Source organism: Penicillium soppii (genome assembly GCF_028829465.1).
Source record: "Penicillium soppii strain IBT 18220 chromosome Unknown utg000003l, whole genome shotgun sequence".
Taxonomy (NCBI): Eukaryota; Fungi; Ascomycota; class Eurotiomycetes; order Eurotiales; family Aspergillaceae; genus Penicillium; species Penicillium soppii.
This window is the reverse complement of record NW_026643233.1, coordinates 236983-255608: the sequence shown is the minus strand read 5'-3', so window position 1 is coordinate 255608 and position 18626 is coordinate 236983. Positions and strand designations below refer to the sequence as shown.

The 18626-nt window shown below is 48.5% G+C and overlaps 8 protein-coding genes across 8 annotated transcripts; 4 read left to right on the top strand and 4 right to left on the bottom strand.

Annotated features, from left to right (window-relative positions):
- Positions 1 to 392: 392 nt before the first annotated feature.
- On the top strand, positions 393 to 1694 carry N7529_002213 (uncharacterized protein; the record flags this gene model as incomplete). The annotated part of the gene is made up of 3 exons (XM_057237741.1): positions 393 to 549; positions 640 to 830; positions 960 to 1694. The coding sequence occupies 3 exons, from the start codon at positions 393 to 395 to the stop codon at positions 1692 to 1694; spliced, it is 1083 nt and encodes a 360-aa protein (XP_057100352.1).
- Positions 1695 to 2524: 830 nt separating this feature from the next.
- Positions 2525 to 4574, top strand: N7529_002212 (uncharacterized protein; the record flags this gene model as incomplete). Its single annotated transcript, XM_057237740.1, has 4 exons — positions 2525 to 3474; positions 3524 to 3850; positions 3918 to 4223; positions 4286 to 4574. 4 exons carry the CDS (start codon positions 2525 to 2527, stop codon positions 4572 to 4574), a joined length of 1872 nt encoding a protein of 623 aa, XP_057100351.1.
- A 634-nt stretch (positions 4575 to 5208) lies between these two features.
- Positions 5209 to 6123, bottom strand: N7529_002211 (FAD synthase; the record flags this gene model as incomplete). Its single annotated transcript, XM_057237739.1, has 1 exon — positions 5209 to 6123. The coding sequence occupies one exon, from the start codon at positions 6121 to 6123 to the stop codon at positions 5209 to 5211; it is 915 nt and encodes a 304-aa protein (XP_057100350.1).
- A 448-nt stretch (positions 6124 to 6571) lies between these two features.
- N7529_002210 (uncharacterized protein) lies at positions 6572 to 7394 on the bottom strand (the record flags this gene model as incomplete). Its single annotated transcript, XM_057237738.1, has 3 exons — positions 6572 to 7103; positions 7186 to 7229; positions 7284 to 7394. The coding sequence occupies 3 exons, from the start codon at positions 7392 to 7394 to the stop codon at positions 6572 to 6574; spliced, it is 687 nt and encodes a 228-aa protein (XP_057100349.1).
- Positions 7395 to 7758: 364 nt separating this feature from the next.
- Positions 7759 to 10206, top strand: dbp4 (RNA-dependent ATPase HCA4; the record flags this gene model as incomplete). Its single annotated transcript, XM_057237737.1, has 1 exon — positions 7759 to 10206. The coding sequence occupies one exon, from the start codon at positions 7759 to 7761 to the stop codon at positions 10204 to 10206; it is 2448 nt and encodes an 815-aa protein (XP_057100348.1).
- Positions 10207 to 11023: 817 nt separating this feature from the next.
- N7529_002208 (amino acid permease) lies at positions 11024 to 12836 on the top strand (the record flags this gene model as incomplete). The annotated part of the gene is made up of 5 exons (XM_057237736.1): positions 11024 to 11328; positions 11386 to 11587; positions 11642 to 11683; positions 11730 to 11878; positions 11939 to 12836. 5 exons carry the CDS (start codon positions 11024 to 11026, stop codon positions 12834 to 12836), a joined length of 1596 nt encoding a protein of 531 aa, XP_057100347.1.
- Positions 12837 to 13699: 863 nt separating this feature from the next.
- Positions 13700 to 14584, bottom strand: N7529_002207 (uncharacterized protein; the record flags this gene model as incomplete). Its single annotated transcript, XM_057237735.1, has 1 exon — positions 13700 to 14584. One exon carries the CDS (start codon positions 14582 to 14584, stop codon positions 13700 to 13702), a length of 885 nt encoding a protein of 294 aa, XP_057100346.1.
- A 192-nt stretch (positions 14585 to 14776) lies between these two features.
- On the bottom strand, positions 14777 to 15148 carry N7529_002206 (Zn(II)2Cys6 transcription factor domain-containing protein; the record flags this gene model as incomplete). The annotated part of the gene is made up of 1 exon (XM_057237734.1): positions 14777 to 15148. The coding sequence occupies one exon, from the start codon at positions 15146 to 15148 to the stop codon at positions 14777 to 14779; it is 372 nt and encodes a 123-aa protein (XP_057100345.1).
- Positions 15149 to 18626: the final 3478 nt, after the last annotated feature.

Below are 18626 nucleotides of genomic sequence, written 5' to 3'. Positions count from 1 at the left end.
GAACATCGGTAAGATCCTTTTTCTCATTGTTTTGTTCAATATAGATACTTGAATAATTGGCATGTTTAGCATAGACCAAGAGAGTATACACCCACACGTGACGCGCTTCCCCACGGCTTTCCTAATGCGGTCTTCCCCGCATTTCGCGTTATTCAACTCCTGAACTTCTCGGAAAGCCACGGCTGAATTATGCAGTACATTCTGGTTCCTTTAAGAAGGTCCTCTCCCCAGTTCAATTTCGCTGATCTCAACATTTATATACTGCCACTCAGCATAACACCTCGACATTGTTCGCACTTTTGATCTCTCATACTTCATCTTTCACGCGTATGCGTACTAAATCTGTCATTTGCAAGCTTCGATTTTGAACAGTACATTCTATTCACCAGACAATGAATCTTCGAACGGCATTAGCTCTCCCACGGAGGACGACTCTTTTCCATGCGTCTACAGTGGATCTCCGACGCTGGCCGTCTAGCTCGGCCCGAGCTTTCTCCACAACTATGCACCGCGATGCGACGTGGGGCTTTGTCGGACTCGGACAAATGGGTAAGTTTGAGAGTTTGAGATACACTGCAACAACCTCGATTATGTTGTCTGTACGAGGTATCCATGGATGCATTAGCTGACATACCCAAGGGTACAATATGGCCAAGAACCTACGCGCCAAGATCCCCGCATCCGATACCCTAATCGTGCGCGATATCAACGAAGATGCGATGAAACGATTTGCTACTGAGGCCCAGGAGGCTGCACGCAGCAATGGCGCCACTGCCAATGAAGGATTAGTCGAGCTAGCAGAGAACGCCCGCGAGGTCGCTGAGAAATCAGTAAGTATCTCCCTTAGTACCTAAGTACTATCTTGTGCGGTTTCCGTAGCTTCGCTAGCTTCCGCATAGACTGTGCTTTATACTGGTTGTTCACGGGTCTAATACTCATATATTTTTCTTGTTTCATAGACAGTGATAGTGACCAGCCTTCCGGAGTCTCAACACGTCATTGATGTCTACCACTCTATCTTGAGACATGGCGATCTCCCGCTGCTTGAGCAGGAGCGTCTTTTCATCGACACTTCTACCATTGATCCTACCACGTCCAAGGATATTGCCAATGCTATTCACACCACGCAAAGCGGTCGCTTTGTGGACGCCCCTGTATCAGGTGGTGTGGTTGGTGCCCGGGCTGGAACACTGTCATTCATGTTCGGCGCCTCTTCGCAATCAGACGAGTTACTCGAGCGTATCCGCGGGGTGCTCGCCTTGATGGGCAAAAAGGCCTGGCATCTCGGCGAGCCTGGTGCCGGAGTGTCCGGCAAGCTGGCCAACAACTACATTTTGGCCTTGAACAACATCGCCACGGCCGAAGCTATGAACCTCGGTGTTCGCTGGGGTCTCGAGCCCAAGGCTTTGGCCGAAATGATCAATTCGTCAACTGGTCGATGCTGGCCATCTGAGGTTAACAATCCCGTTCCTGGCGTTGTTGAAACAGCCCCCGCGTCACGTGGGTATGAAGGTGGCTTCGGAGTGAGCTTGATGCACAAGGACCTGCGACTGGCTCTTGCGGCTGCGGAGGAGTCTGGCACTCCTCTTGCCTTAGGTTCCCAAGCACGTGAGGTATATAAGGCTGTAGAAGAAAAGCACCGTGGCAAGGACTTTTCAGTGGTTTACAAGTGGCTGCAGGAGAAGTCTGAATAGGTTTCGCCTCTGGTAGCTCTTTCTTTGGCGATCTTGATTCCCCTTACCATTCGTTGCATGCTACTCTTTCACATAGATTAACGATAGAGAGATATTGCAAATAGCCTTTTTCTATTCAATGGCATAGGCTCAAATTTCCTGGATATTCTCCAACAGGGGTTCCATGGCGACTGTGCAGCTTCTATGAAGCATACAGTACTTAATTCGCATAGACCGTAGGGTCCAACTCCCCCAAGTGACTTTCCTCTTTCTCTCTTATTTCTTCTCCTACATCGTTCCTTCCCCCAACAACGAATAATGACATAGCTCCTTCTTTCGTTTACTTTTCATGCTCTTTCCTTCTGGTGAAGTTATCCCGTGACTTTATCATTTCCCTCTTGATTTCCCAATCTAACTATTCCCCATCGTTCCCATCCCATCATCATCTTGTCTCGTCCATCCTGTGGCCTATCTATCTGGTCAACTCCAAGGCTGTTCAGACTTACTGTCGTATACCCCAACCCTCTTTTGTCGGTGCAGATTGTCCTCTTGTCGGAGCAGGCCTCCAAAGAGGACAGACGCCAGACTGTGTTCCTGACTATAGGTGAGCCTCCCATTCAATTTTGTCCATGCTCTAGCACTTTTCCAGTTCCTGTCTTGGTCAGCACTGACATGTCTGGACAGAGTCCAGATACCTTGCCAGGTGTTATATAATTTGGCACAGGAATACAGGTGAGATCCATTGCTGCTTGTCTTCTTCCATTGGGAAATTTTGTCGACCTGACGGCAAATGGTACAAGACTCGACAGCCATACTGACACAGTGGTATTTAACAGTCCTGGCACTTCATCATGCACCCACAGGGTTCTCAACACACGAGTTCCTCTGGCTCTGGTCAGACATCGAGCTCCCAGTCCGGGCACTACCACCCAAACGAGCCTCGTAAGCCATATGGACCGAGGTACCAACCACCCACGAATCCAACCTCCTGTGACAGCAGTGTGGCGGGATTGACCAATATTTTCGGTCGACTCAGTGTGCAAAACCATCGCTCCAAGTTTGGTGGTTCAAAGAATACTGCGACGGCTCAAATGAACACTAACATGGACTGGTCAAATGCCAACCGTGCTTACAACAGCCCTTTCATCCTGCTCCCCAACTCGACCGTCTTCAATGGTGTTTCGACCGTCCCTTCATTTGTTTCCAACACTGTCACTGGTCAGAATGATCACATGGGTCAATTATCCTACGTTCCAACTGGAGTTTATCCGAATGTCACTGGCATGGTGGCTGCTGGGTATTCTCCGTGGCCATATATGATGAATTACGAAGTGCAAGATGGGACGAACAACAAGCACGCTAGTTGGAACATGGCAGACGCACAGAAGGGAGGTCAAACAGAGAATGCTGGTCAAATTCAATACTACTCTTCTACTTATGTTCCCACCGTGGATGGTGGTTCTATGCCAGGCTACTCTTATGGGGGCATCATTCCCCAGCTTGGGTCGCTTTCACTCCCTCTTCAAATGATGAAGACCCCAAATGGATATGTTGTTCAAGATCTGGAGGCAATCACTCAGCAAGATCCTGCCATTCCACGCGCGGTGCCCGCCATGTGGACCAATCCTTCCGAACTGACGCTCGCCAAGTGCCTGGAGAACCGCGAGGGCATTACCAATGTCTACATCCGAGGATTCTTGCCGGAAACCACTGATGAGATGCTGCATTCTTACGCCGCTCGTTTCGGAAAGATTGAGCGCTGCAAAGCCATTGTCGACCTGGACACCAGTCTTTGCAAAGGGTACCTATTCCAAAAAGTGTGTTTTTGATTGATGCTAATTATCCAACAGCTTCGGTTTCGTTCAATATTACAGCTTTGAGTCCTGTGAGAACTGCATCCGTGGTTTCTTTTATCTCGGATACCAAGCCAGCTTTGCTCAAAAGTCTCGCAACTCTCGCCTGAAAGATCTTGAGGATAGATCTTCAACCAATATATACTGTACCAACATTCCGATCGACTGGACCGAAGCTGTATGTCGCATTTCTATCACTCCCATGGTTCAATACTCATTGTTTTATCAGGACCTTCGGCGTCATTTCGAGCCATGGCCAGTTGTTTCTGAGAAGATCAGCCGGGATGAGAAGACCGGTGTGAGCAAGGAAGTGGGCTTCGCGCGGTAAATGCTATCAAACCCTCCATTCCCATATCTTGGTCTGAACTAACCATCGTGTTTTTGATAACAGCTTCGAGAACCGCGAAGTCGCCGAGAAGGTTCTGATGGAATTCCACAACACCACCAAGGAGAATGGAGTGAAGCTCTTGCTGCGCTTTGCTGACACCAAAGCCCAGAAGATTCTGAAGCAACAGAGCAATGAACGTCGGGCTTACCGTGCTGGAGAGTACAACTATTCGGTGGAGGTAGTGCAAGGATCGACTCCGTCGCCTTCGATGCGACGTGGTAATCAACTTACCCCAAACTCCCAAGCGAGCTACACCTCTCCAGCTGGAGTCGGCTCTGACTGGACGCCAGCCACTACTATCTCCCCATGGTATGTCCTGGTCTATACTGAAGGCTTCATGACAATTTGAAATATGCTAACTAAAGTCATAGCCACCCACACATGACAAAATCATCCAGCAGTGCGCGAAACAGTTCCTTGTCGTCTCGGAGCCTCAATGCTCTCGACAACGTCCCTCCCTCTCGTTCCCGAGCCCTCTCTCTTGGGGGTCGCTCCTATACTGATCTCTCCGGTGGCTCCTCAAAGACTATCATCCCGGGAACCTCCATTGAGACTTGCTCCTACTCTTCAACTCCTCACAAGGAGAATATTCGAGCCAGCTCTGTGTCCCCTGAATCGTCTCCCATGATCATTCTATCTCCTGTCCGTTCGTGTGCCTGAACCTACGGTGCACCATGCTCCCATGCAAAAATATACGCATAGGGTGCTTCGCAACATCTTACTTCGCATAGTTAGATCGAGCACCGCCTGATGGATGCTTTCCATTCCCAAAATATGCAGCATCTGTTATCATTCGCAGAATGTATGAAGATGTATGGCTCAGCTTTGCCTTTTTTTAGAGAATTTGTTTTACGATTCACGATTCACGAGTCATGATTCACGATATGTTATGCGGCTACCTTTCAATTTCTGATGGTTCAAGGTATCCTTATGAGATCCAGAGTCATTATCATGGAATCCTATCATTAGCATGGAGTTTGATGGGAGGATTATTGGGAATGGGGTTTCTTTTCTTTTCTTTTCTTTTTCCACAGTTATACAAGTCTTGCATGTTTTCATCAACATGGGTATGTTCCAGAGGCATGTTTCGAGACTTCCTTTCAATAACGCTATCGTACCCCGAGGGGTTGAGCAGTCTAATATGATATTATTGACCAAAAGGTTGGGTCCAAAAAATGTCCATGTTCAAGTTCCAATGTAATTGAGCACAACTGTGACGTGCAATCTATCGGAAAACAAGTAGAGGGATAGAGATCTCTCAATCTATACACAGGGAAGATACACGCTATTCAAATCAGTTACGCCCAAGTCTCTCCTCCACATCTTCCGTCAGCTGATAGGCAGGGAGGTACTCCCCAGCACTCTGCAATTTCGGGTTGGGATGAGTATCCGACGTGCCTCCAAGACTGGTGTATCCTTCATCATACAGCGAACAATATCTTAAATCGAGATGCCGAATAAAGGCCCAAATCTCGGCATAATGCCAATCAATCACAGGATGAACCCGTACAAAATCAGGCCAGCCCCCATCCGTCCGATCAAAGTGCGTCAGCTGGGCCCCGTGCGGATCCGTCCGTCGCGTCCCCACAAATATCGCCCGGATCCCAGGATGTCGCGCCAGGTAATCCTCAAAGCTGGAGCGCAGCGTCGAAGCAGGTGGCAAGGTCGTGTATTTTGTAATGGCGAGGTGGTATGCTTTGGCTGACGTGACGACGAAGTCCTCGACGGCGTCGAAGGGATCCGGTGGCAGGGCGTAGATGGACGGGATAACAGTCGCGGCGGCTATTTGGGCCTCGGCTTCTTTGTCGGGTTGAGAATTGTTCTCGGGGTGCAGGCCGGCCAGGAATAGGATGAGAAGGACTAGACAGTCCTTGCCGCCGTTGTAGGAGACGGAGAGTTCGGAGAGCTTGTACCGCTTTAGTGCGGTTGACACTACGTCTAGCGAGATGCGAGTTTGGCGTTGCACGGAGGCTAGAAGGGAGTCTGGGGGGTGTGTTTCGTTTAGGAAGGATTGGACTCGCGCGTGGATGCGGGCGATGACTGTTGGGAGCGGGGGTAGGTCATTGTCTTGTGTTCCATTGTCGTGAGCCTCGGTCTGGTTACTTTGGTCCAATGGCTCGGTTTCAGGCTGAAGTTTTGCAGTTGATACTGGAGGGAAAGGTTTGAGGTGATCTTTTGGCAGCGGAGATTTCGCTGCGGGTTCGGTCATGTTGGTGTGGTTTGACGGAGTGAGGTTCAGGCGGGGGGGTCCACGGTGCCTTCGGGGAGACAATGACTTAATCCACTGTGGGGATTCCGCATATAACACTGATCGTATATCGTGAATACGTAGAGAGATGTATGTTCAGGATTTATTATAAACATACATATGCATTGAAGATCTTTTTGAGAAATGAAACCGTTTACTGGGAACCCTCCGGGACCCCGCGTCCCCCGCAGCTTATCTGTGGAACTCGGTAGATTCTCGTGGATTATAGTGTGACTACATATATAACAGTTTACAAAAGCCCTGTGAAGTGGAAGTTCAAACTGATATGTGTGATAACTTCTCGAATTGATAACTTCATAGCCGTAGCCATGATACTGGAATATTTGAATGGTACAGATCCCCAAACGCCGGTGTCGCTCAGCGAGAATTTAAAAGAAGAAAAAAACAATCAACCCAGTACCTTCATCTTTTTCTTCTTCTTCTTTTCATCACCAGTCTTTTTGCCCTTCTGAAAATCACGCCAGCTGCCAATGCGTTCTTCCCGAGTATCTTCCCACTTCTTATCATGGTCGCGCTTCCGCTTCCGAGCCTCAAGCTCTTCATCTTCCTTGCGCTGCTCGCGACCTTCTTCCTGCATCTGCGCCTTGAGCTGTCGCCGGCGGCGCGCCTCCTCTTCCAGTAGCACCCAGACCGTCTTCTTGCGCCACTCGACCTTGAACTCGTCGGTCTTCAGCTCGGGGGAGTCAACCGTATACTTGTGCTCGCGGATCAGAAGCCGTCGCGCGTCAGAGATGCATTCGTCGAGGTATTCGCGCTGCTTCTCATCTAGAAGGGCAGTTTGCGCTTTGTTAAGGCGGTCAAATGCATCGGGTGCCGCGGGGTTCTTGGTTTTATCGGGGTGAATTAGGAGTGACTTCTTGCGGTACTGCATTTTGATGTCCTTCTCTGGGACACCCGGTTGCAGGTCCAGGACGGCATAGCTGTGGTAGGTCAGTTTTAGAATTTGTTTTCGATACAGTGAGGCGACGGTATCTTGTATCGATTGATAAAGGTTTTACTTACGCATCGAGACTGAATGCCTTGCGAATGCGATCAATTTCGGCATCCTAGGTGTCGCGTGTCAGTTCCCGTGAAGTCTGGCGGTATAGTTGAGGGCTCACCTTGGTAAACTCGGAAGCTTCCTTCTCAAGAGAATCAAAGATATCCTGATCGTCGTCCGACATGATGGACAGCGCAGACACGGAGAACGAAGACGGAGTCTTGGGGATCATGGGAGCTCAAATGAGATAAGAGAGCCCCGGAGCTTATCGATGCTTAGTCAGTTCAGAACGGCCCCGCAGGCACACGCTCTACAGTGAACAAAATGAGCGTCTTACCAGATATTCTGCCTTTTTTTCAAATTTATACTCCTTTGTAGGGGTTTTTCGAGGCATTTTGCTAGGAAATTTCTAATACACTTTTCAATACATCAAGTCTAATAGCAAACAAGTACAACCACAGACAGCAAGACAGCATCTGTGTAGATCTAGAATATACTTTTTTTACCGCCTTCTTCACCGCTCTCGGTCAAAGCTTCAATGGAAAAAAAAAAGATGTTTTCACCGCCCGCACCTTTTCAAGATTCAACTCAACAACATGGCGCCAAAGGCAGTGAAGGGAAAGCCAAAGGCCAAGTCTCATCAAGACTCAGGAAGACTGTTGAAGCGGAAGCGTGGCGAGGAGCAGATCTCAGACCTCGTGAAACGGGTTGAAGAACTCGATATCAAAACCTCGCTCAAAAGCTTCTCCGATCTCCCACTCTCCGAACCAACAGCGTCTGGACTCTCCGCCTCGCATTACAAGACTCTCACCGATATTCAAGCGCGTGCTATTAGCCATGGTCTCAAGGGACGCGACATTCTCGGTGCAGCCAAGACCGGTAGCGGAAAAACCCTCGCTTTCCTTGTTCCCGTCATCGAAAACCTCTATCGCAAGAAATGGACCGAACTCGACGGCCTCGGCGCCCTCATTTTGTCGCCTACTCGTGAACTCGCGATCCAGATTTTCGAGCAATTAAGGAAAATTGGAAGAAATCACCACTTCTCTGCTGGTCTGATCATCGGCGGGAAGAGTTTGCGCGAGGAACAAGAGCGCATGGGTCGTATGAACATTCTGGTCTGCACACCCGGCCGTATGTTGCAACATTTGGATCAGACCGCCATGTTCGAGACCAATAATTTGCAGATGCTGGTACTGGATGAAGCCGATAGAATTTTGGACATGGGTTTCCAGAAGACAGTAGATGCTATCATCGACCATCTCCCGAAGCAGCGCCAGACCATGCTTTTCAGTGCTACGCAAACCAAAAAGGTTGGCGATTTGGCCAGACTCAGTCTCCAAGACCCCGAGTACGTCTCGGTTCACGAAGCCGCCGATGCAGCCACCCCATCTACCCTTCAACAACACTACACCGTCATTCCATTGCCGCAGAAGATCGATACCCTCTGGAGCTTCATTCGCGCCAATCTTAAAGCTAAAACAATTGTATTTTTGTCATCAGGCAAGCAGGTCCGCTATTGCTACGAAGCGTTACGCCATTTGCAGCCCGGTATTTCCCTGCTGCATTTGCACGGACGTCAGAAACAGGGTGGCCGACTTGATGTCACTACCAAGTTCTCCCAGGCTCAACATGCAGTCCTCTTCGCTACTGATGTGGTTGCGCGTGGGCTGGATTTCCCCGCTGTAGACTGGGTCATCCAATTGGATTGCCCTGAAGATGCAGACACTTACATCCATCGTGTCGGACGAACAGCCCGCTACGAGCGTGTCGGTCGCGCTGTGCTCTTCCTGGATCCCAGCGAAGAGAAGGGATTCCTCAAACAGCTTGAGCACAAGAAAGTGCCCATTGTGAGGATCAACATCAAATCAAACAAGCAGCACAGTGTCAAAAATCAGCTGCAAAACATGTGTTTCAAGGATCCAGAGCTGAAGTATCTGGGCCAGAAAGCTTTCATTTCTTACGTCAAGTCCATCTACGTACAAAAAGACAAGGAGGTTTTCAAGATCAAGGAACTTCCCTTGGAAGAATACGCACAGAGCCTCGGTCTTCCCGGTGCTCCGCGCATTAAGTTCATCAAGGGTGAGGATGCGAAGGAGCGCAAAAACGAGTCGTGGAGAATGGCACACATGTCCAGCGATGACGACTCGGACGCAGAGAAGAAGAATAAGAAGGACGAGAAGGAGGTGCGCACACGTTACGACCGTATGTTCGAGCGTCGCAACCAGGGCGTGCTGGCAGAGCACTACTCCAAGCTCATCAACGACGATGGTACGATGGTGGCTACCGGCACCAAGGACACAGGCAAGGATGTCGACGACGAGGCCGACGAGGATGCCGATTTCCTATCGGTCAAGCGCCGGTTTGCCGCCGGCGACGAAGAACTCGGCCAGAAGGTCGACTCTGCCGGGTCCGGGTCCGACTCCGACTCCGATTCCGATGTCGAGCCGGCGGACAAGGACACCACTGGCACCAAGAAGGTGCTTCTGGACGGCCAGGATCCCCTCCTCATCGACTCCAAGCGACGCGAGAAGCTTCTCAAATCCAAGAAAAAGCTCCTCAAGTTCAAGGGCAAGGGTACCAAGCTGGTCTACGACGACGAGGGCAACGCCCACGAGATGTACGAGATGGAAGACGAGGAAATGTTCAAGGCGCGTGGCGATGCCAAGACCCAGCGCGAGAAGTTCCTCGAGGGCGAGACGGAGCGCACCCGCCAAGCCGATATCGAGGACAAGGAAGTCATGCGCGAGAAGCGTCGCGAGAAGAAGGAGAAGCGCAAGGCTCGCGAGCGTGCCGAGATTGCCGCCGAGGCGGAAGAGGAGGGCGATTTCCAGGGTCTTTCGCATTTACCTCATGTTCCCTTCGAGATTCCCGGGTCGGATTCGGAGTCTGGGGAGCAAGAGTCCCGGCCCAGCAAGAAACAGCGTGTGTCTTTTGCCGACAAGGAAATCGACGAAGAAAAGCCGAGCAAGAGCAAAAAGACCTCTGGCAAGTCTATCGAGACTTTGGGAGACTTGGAGGCTTTGGCCAGTGGATTGCTGGGTTAGTTGTATATTGTATATTTTATATCTCATTTGCAAGGTCTTATGTGGCGCATTTTCTCAATGGTTTAATCGGCATACAAAAGTATTGAATATGAGCGATGATTTTTGTACCCCAACAGGTAGAGTCCCCGTGACCTGTCAGGTCAGAGATTACTTTCTGATCTTTAGATAGCTTGACTCCAATGAACATATTTCTTCCTCCTCCCCTTTGCTACGCTACAATGATTCATACTATATCATTTTGTTCTATACTTCTACACTATAATTGAGTACATTATAGTGAACTAGTAGGTAAGATGTTCAAATAAACTCCACCTAGTGCAAAAGTAAAGCGAAAAACCTTGGAAAGAAAAAAACCAATTTATAAGCAAGGCACTAGTCGTACCTAAGCAGAAATTCATAGACGGCAAGTGTTTCTGCCGGTATAAGCTTCATTGTGGAGTCACGCCGAGTTTTCTTGACACATCGACGTCGCACTCGTGGTTGCGCCCCGTTTCTCTCATCGATGGCTTCAATCACGCCATCGATGAATAAAAAAGAATTCAAGATCAGCATATTTATTTTCCTTTTCACATACCTGAAGGGCGTATATTGTATCCATCTATATTATCTCTGATTGACATATCTCAAACTCGAAGAGTCTGGGGTTGCCACGTGCACGTCACGCGATTTAGGGCTTATTGTGGAACTATGTAAGTGCCGAACAGCCCTACAGCTCTTGTTTCATGTTTATATCATTTATATCATCATGGATATCAACATGGTCAATATGGATATAATACTTACATGACTCTGTTTTAACATCTCAACAGTCACCACCATGGCCGATATTGAAAAACACCCCGCGGGGCCTACAGTGAACGATGACTTCGCGTCAAACCCCATAGTCAATGCCGACAAACTTGCTCGCCGCTTGTCTTCCAGACAAGTGCAGATGATTGCTATTGGTGGTACTATCGGCACCGGTCTTTTTCTCGGAACGGGTACATCGATCGCTACGGGCGGTCCTGCCTCGACGCTGATTGCTTATGCTATTTGCGGTGCTATTGTCTTTATCACTATGCTCTCTCTCGGTGAGATGGCGGCTTTCATGCCCGTTGCGGGTTCGTTCTGTACTTATGCTGGGTGAGTGCTGCTTTTCTCTCTCTTTTTGGGATGGGATGTGTATTGACTTGGTGTTAGTCGCTTTGTTGATGATGCGCTGGGTTTTGCTTTGACCTGGAATTACTGGTTTAATGATGCAGTTTCAACCGCGTCAGATATCATTGCCCTACAGCTTCTGTTACAGTACTGGACGGATAATTTCCCAGGCTGGGCAATCAGTCTTATCTTTCTGCTTGTCGTGATTGCCCTGAATGTCATGTCAGTCAGGGTTTACGGCGAGGTATGTCTAGGAACATCCCTATTATTCCTGACATCATCTAATTTGGAACTTTAGATTGAATATTGGCTGAGTTTACTCAAAGTCATCACGATTATTGTAAGTACCTCGATCACCTCGCCATGTACTCAACTGACAAGCCCAGATCTTCATCATTCTTGGAATTGCTGTCAACTGCGGCGGAAACAAAGACCACGAATACATCGGTGGCAAGAACTGGCTGAAAGGTGATGCACCCTTCGTCGGCGGAATCGGCGGCTTTGCATCAGTCTTCGTCACAGCCTCTTTCGCATTGTATGTCTCCACCACTAAAAATTCCAATTCCAACAATCATTCAATGCTAACAACCAACAGCGGCGGCACCGAGTCCATCGCCATCACAGCCGGAGAGACCAAAAGCCCCGCCAAGACCATGCCCAAAGTCGTCCGCAACGTCTTCTGGCGCATCGTCCTCTTCTACCTCCTCTCCATCCTAATCGTCGGCCTAAACGTCCCATATGACTACCCAGGCCTCTCAGACGGCAACACGAAAACCAGCCCCTTCACGATCGTCTTCCAACAAGCCGGCTCCGCCGTCGCAGGCAGTTTCATCAACGCCGTAATCATGACCTCCGTCATCTCAGCCGCCAACCACGCCCTTTTCGCCGGCTCCAGACTTCTCTTCACCCTCGCCGTCGACGGCTACGCCCCCAAGTTCTTCGGCCATCTCAACCGCTTCCAAGTCCCCTGGGTCGCTGTCCTCGCCACCTCCGTCATCAGCGGCCTCTGCTTCGGCGCCAGCTATATCGGCGCCGGCAAGCTGTGGTCCTGGCTGCAGAATATCGTCGGCGTCTCCAATCAGCTCTCTTGGATCTGTATCGGTCTTGCTTCGCTGCGGTTCCGCTCTGCGGTGCGTGCGCAGGGCATTGAGCATCTTCTTCCCTTTAAGAATTGGACGTATCCGTACGGGCCGATTTTTGCAGTGGGGTTGAACAGTGTTCTGGTTCTGGTGCAGGGTTGGAAGTGCTTTAGTCCGCATTTCAAGGATGTCGACTTTGTTTCGTATTATATTGAGATTCCAATCATGATTGTCATGTTCTTGGCGTGGAAGTTGGTCAAAAGGACCAAGTTTGTGAGGAAGTCAAATATGGACTTGAGGACTGATCGCTATGATCCTTCTCAGGAGGATGATGGGCCGCTTGGTCAGGTTACGGAGAAGAAGATGGGCGTTTGGGGTAAAGTCCAACGTTTTGGCCAGTGGCTTTTCTTCTAGTTTTGCTTGTGATTTTCTTATGATACCTCTTGTCGTTTTTACCTTGTACCTACATACCTAGCGGAGCATCTACATATTTTTGTTGTATATATTCTCAATGATACCACATGGAAGCCTCCGATCAATCCTCGAACATACACTGCTATCTGCACTTGAATCAAAAGACGCCAATGAATATAAAAATCAACCAAATACGTATTATCTGCAACCTACGGTGATCTATCACTCTGGCTACATAGGGATATATATTTGCGTATACATTATAGACAGAAGGGATGTACAACAGCACCCAACACCGCTGCCGACAGATCACCTAAATAGTCAAACCAAGCTGACAATGACATTGACCCCCAAAGGAGCAAGTTTAAAAAAAGGATAACCACGAGACCACCCCCATGTTCTCCGCGAAACGCCGCGCCATGTCTTCGCAAAAAAATCGCGCACAAACTGTAGGGGGTAACTCGCAAGAAGGGGAATCAGACAAATGAGATCAGACAAATGAGATAAACGACAAAAGAAACCCTCACCAGCCACCTGCATGTCCAGCAGCGCTGCGGCAGTTCCGAAATGCTGCCAGATGGATATGATATAAAATGCAGAATGGTATTCCAAAAATCAAAACCGGGAAAATGAGAACATGTACTTTTGATGTCCTGCACAAAACATGTAGAGATTAAGCGGCAAATCAAAATCAAAAACAAAAACAAAACTGTCGGTTCGTCGCGGCGCTCGCGCCGTTCTCCTCAGAGCAGGGTTACACCCCGGAGACCCTGCTTCCGGGGTTTGTGTAGCATTATACAATACAGGGAGGAACGCCAGCCTCCGATTGGTATAAAAGTCAATTTTGGTAGATGCGGGCAAAGTTACCCGTTGACCATATCGTCTAGTGCCATCTTACGTCGTTTGATGGGTCTGTCACCTTCGGCTTCGTTGGGGGGCTCGGCTCGAGGTATTGAAGGTGAGCTGCCTGCTGTTATCTGGATCGGAGATGGCAGCTCGACTGGTCCTAGGTGGCGGGGTGTGGGGTCCATGTTCGCGCTTGTTATAGAGGAGGAACGCTGGTGAGGAAGAGAGTAGTTGAAGGCTGGGCCTGCGGATCTGTGGAGAGGAGGACGGGTATCGTGGAGGCTGTCTTCTCGGCCGGGGAGAGTCCATGTTGATGGGTATGGGTCGCTTAGGCGATGAACGTGATGGGGAGGTGGAGGTCCGGCGGTGGCCTGGTGGATTGGAGGGAGACGGACTGGGGATTCGACATGATATGGGTCATGGGGCGACAACGGGACTCTGGGATCACCCATTGGCGGGCGGATGGCGGTGCTGGGAGTTTCAGTATATGGAAGAAAGGACATTCCCACTGGCGGGGGTTGATGTTGAGGCGGAGATGTTGGTGGTGGCAGTGCTGGAACGCCCCCATAGGTTGGGAACCGTCGCTCCATGCCACCCGGCATGGCATTTACTTTGAGTGCTGGGTTAAATCCGCCGGCCAAGGGCATGTATGCCGGGGGTGCATGTGGATGTGTCGGCACTGAATGTGAGGATGGTCCAGATGAAGAGAACGGCCGTCGACCCCCAGCCCCCGGCATCGTTGGGGAGGGGTCCATGGGCCGGGTGAGAGGAAATACTGAAGCTGACCACCGATGTGGCGTTCTGACACCCGAGCTTGCATCCCCTAGTCCCTGTAGATCCGTCATGGGCCGCAGTTCTCGTGAAGACGTGGCCCGATGCATGGCAGTCCGCCTCGGGGGCATGGTCGGTTGGGCCTCAGCTGGGATTGTTGAATTATCCAAATGGGTGGTATAGGATCTTAGAGATGAATCTTCTGCTTTCAACGGGGGTCGTCCCCGTTTCTTGTGCGTAACATCCACACATGTTGACTTTGTTTTCCCCCTGGCAGTTAGTTTTCGGATTTCCTTTACTTTTTCACGCCATGGAGATAAATTTCAAAAACTCACAGCTTTTCCAGCAAGAACACATCTTCGACAAGGTCGAGCTGGATCACATCCCAAATGCTTCTTCTTGCAATTGACACAAGCAGATGCTACATGAGCTTTGGTCCGTCGGGTAGATTTCTGTGCCAGTGAGCGACCTGTGGGATGAGTCGGGTCCAGTACCGGGAGTGGATATGTCGGTGGTCCTGGTAACGGCCGTGGGGATCCAGTATAAAGCGGTCCCTGCTCGTTATATCCCGGCAATCGCAACGGTTCGGTGACCGGCACTTGCGACAGTTCCGAAACAGGTACTCGCTCGGCCACTACAGGAGAAGGATGTCCCAGAGGCTCTGCAGATGGCTCCGGTTCTGGAGATCCAGACATAGGTTGAAGATGAGCCCTAGGGCTGCACCCTCGAGCATTGGGAGACCACGATCGATTCAACGGTAGCCGATCTGGGCCCGAGTTGAATTGACCGAACTGGGAGGTAGTGAGGCTCGGGGGTGAAGCACGAGTGATTGCATCGGGCGTCGGGCAGGAAATGGAAAGGGCCCACGGGGCAAATGCTTCTTTTGTTTTTTTCTTTTCTTTTTTCTTTTTCTTTTTTTATAAAAATCGGTGATATTTTTCCTCTTTCAACCCCAAGCAGATCTTCGGAATTCACAAAGGACCGCTGGCTTTCGATTCCGTGCTTGGGGGCAGCATCTCTGACGAATAGACAAACAGGGAAGGACTGAAAAAGAAGAGCGCAGCGGTGTAGAAAGAGAGAAGAGAGAAAAGAGAAAAAAGGAATAGGAAAAGGAAGGATGTCAATATCCGGCCGTCATCAAGCTCTCCAAAGCCTGTCCGAGGACCCAACCGAGCTTATAATCAATGGTGGAGAGATCCGCTATTGGAGGAGTCAGAAAATAGACTGCATCGATCAGCGGGAGATTTCCAGATCATGACAGCAGGGCACAGGGTTACTCATAGCCGCGCATGTCTTCCCACAGGGCAAGTTATTGCATGGCGGTCGATCATCGAGCTAGGATCAAGGTGCAGGACAAATGTCAAAGCCCCCCTCTCCACGCCTTACCTCTCCGCTGGATCACACGTCCCACGTTCCCATGGGTATTTTAGGAAAAAGGGGAAAGAAACAGTGAACTATACCAGTAAAAACGTCGTGAAATGTTGTAAAACGCAGTGAAATACAGCCCCAAGGAGTTGAAAGGTAAGTGATGAGTTATGTGAATAACAGAATAAACCTCAATACAAGGCGTTCGATAGTCCCAACTACCGAGCCTGCATAGGTACAGGTAGATAGGCAAGAGAGGGTCTTGAGAAAAGTAGTGGTCCATGCAGGCGCTAGTTAGCAACTGATAGACTTGATCTTCGTGATGGTAGATCATTAAAGAATAAGACATTCAATCGTTTTTTTTTTGGTTTCTTTCTTTCATTTCGATTTGTGCATAATAAATGTACTGAACAAATCGAGTAAAGGGCAAAGGTATTCAAGGGTATGTAGGCATCATACTGAATGAAACCTCTTCTTCTGATACGTTGTAAACTGCAATCAACGTCAGTAACACGAAGATCAAACGGTAAAAAGGGATCAAATTCCGAAGGAGGGTTCTGTTTTTTTTGTTTCCCTCTTTCCCCCCTCTTTTTGTTATTTCCTATTCGGAGAGGGGCGTATGCCAATCAGGACCGAAGCAAGGTGGTCAAGGTGGGAAGATTGACGGATCGACGTCGGCGCCCGCAGCCATTGCCAATAGTTCGACTTTTTTACGCAGCCTGAACACTTGTTTACCAGATAGATAGGAACCAATTATTTATTTTTATTGAATTATTTAAATCGTTAAATCGTTAAATCGTTAAATAGGAAATAGTAAATAGTAAATAGTAAATAGTTGAATAATCCACAATAGTTATGTATACATATTGAATGTAGTATCTACTATCCTCCGTATATGTGGTATATGGTATAGATTAACAGGGGTCTATGTCCCCAGTGCTTAAATTACTGGGTTACAGTCGGCCTGGTCAATATCTTCAATTGTTCTTTTGCCTTTGACTTTATGTATACTGAAGTAGGTTGTTCACGACTGCCGACGTATGACTTTGTGATGGTCCGTTGTTTTATTTTTTTTACCGAGTCTAAAAGTCCCCAATGTGGATTAGGTCGGCTGAATTGTCCTAATTATTATAACAAACCCGAATATTAGACCTTAAAATCCTAACATCCGGGACTCCCTTGATGTATCCAAGTTTAAACGCGTTAAACCTTTTGTTCTGAAAATCCCACGGTCGTTATTCTCCGACCCACCCCGGCAAATCGTTGTATGACCGATGAGCATCCTTTTATGCTCCGTCTAGGGGTTACTGTTACAGAGATGGGCAGGTCTCACAGGGTTGATACTTCGGACAACTGCAGGCACAGAGTGCCCTATTTTTTCCCTGGACATAGTTCGTGAATGATACCGAGTCTCTCGGTCAAATTTGGTCAAATTTCTGTGGTACCCCAACGATCCTTGGGTTTTATGAATGTACAACTGTTCATGTACAAATATTGTAAAACTCGGAAAAAGATCAAGGAAACGGAAGAAGAAAAAAAAAAAGGTCTCAAGGGAGGGAATATCCCTCTTTGTCTTGAAACTGAGGAATCCTTCGGTGTCTACTTTATTTTCCGGGGACCCCGACAGAGATGTGGCTGCAGCCTTTCTTTTTACGTCTGGGCGATCACATTGCCCTTTGCCTCTGTGTGCGTGCACATTGCTGACGATCACCATCCCTGGCTTCAAGACAGCTGCAGGATTCCAGAGACACTGATCTCACGTCATGGAGATTATTAGCTCTGGAGTGTATTGACTTAGGGTTTACATTTGAGGGTAACGGTAACGGTAACTGTAACTATAACTTTGAACAATATATCAATAATATGATATATAAAATATACACATAGAGTACATTACCCTCAAACTAAAAGTCATTATCACCAATTATTATCACAGTACATGATTAATACATAAGACATAAGAACTCGGCAGCATCCGACTTTCAGGGAAAAGGGGTGTGGAACATACGGCACGCGGAGCAGCAAGGGGTCTGTCACCCCGTTCATGCAGGATTAAATAGTCTGTACGCATCTGGTTGGTTGCTTTCTGAATGTTCCATCTGCCAATCATATTGTTGAATTTTGGCTTCTTATTTTTCGTGTTACCCAAAAAAGAGGTGAATACCTGAATGACCTAGATTCTAGGTATACTCCTACCTCTCCCGGTATAGTGTTCCTCTACTCCGTAATCGAACTACAAACATAAAGGAGTAAATTAAATAGTAGCTAGTCAAGTGGAGAGCACTAGACTTGCTTATTGAAAAATATAAAATAGATGTCAAATATGAAAATCCCCGAGGCCATTAGCGTTGAATAGTTCGGTTCATACGGAGATTATTCGGGACTATCCCTAACAATTCTCCTAGCCTCAACGTTTAAAACGCTATAATTACATTATAGTGTTATAGTATATATTATATAGGTGGGCTATACGAAGTACGGAGTACGTTATACGATATGCATTATACGTGATTATATGATTATAAACCTCGAGAAGACTCCATTTGCTCGGCATTTTCTCTAGAATCCAATATTTTATCTCTTGGAACTCCCCAACGGCTAGTGACGAGGTCCGAGTCCACTAGGGCGTGATTGGGCCGTTATCACATTTTCGGAGCTTGAGTCGATCTAGGGTTTAAACGTGATGGTCCAGTGCATGAGTTCCAATGTCGAGTAGCCGGGTTTACAATCCATCTTCGTATAGGTGAATTGAACAACAGCCTACATTCCATGTGGTGAGCTTCAGGCGATTCCGAAATCCCGGATACA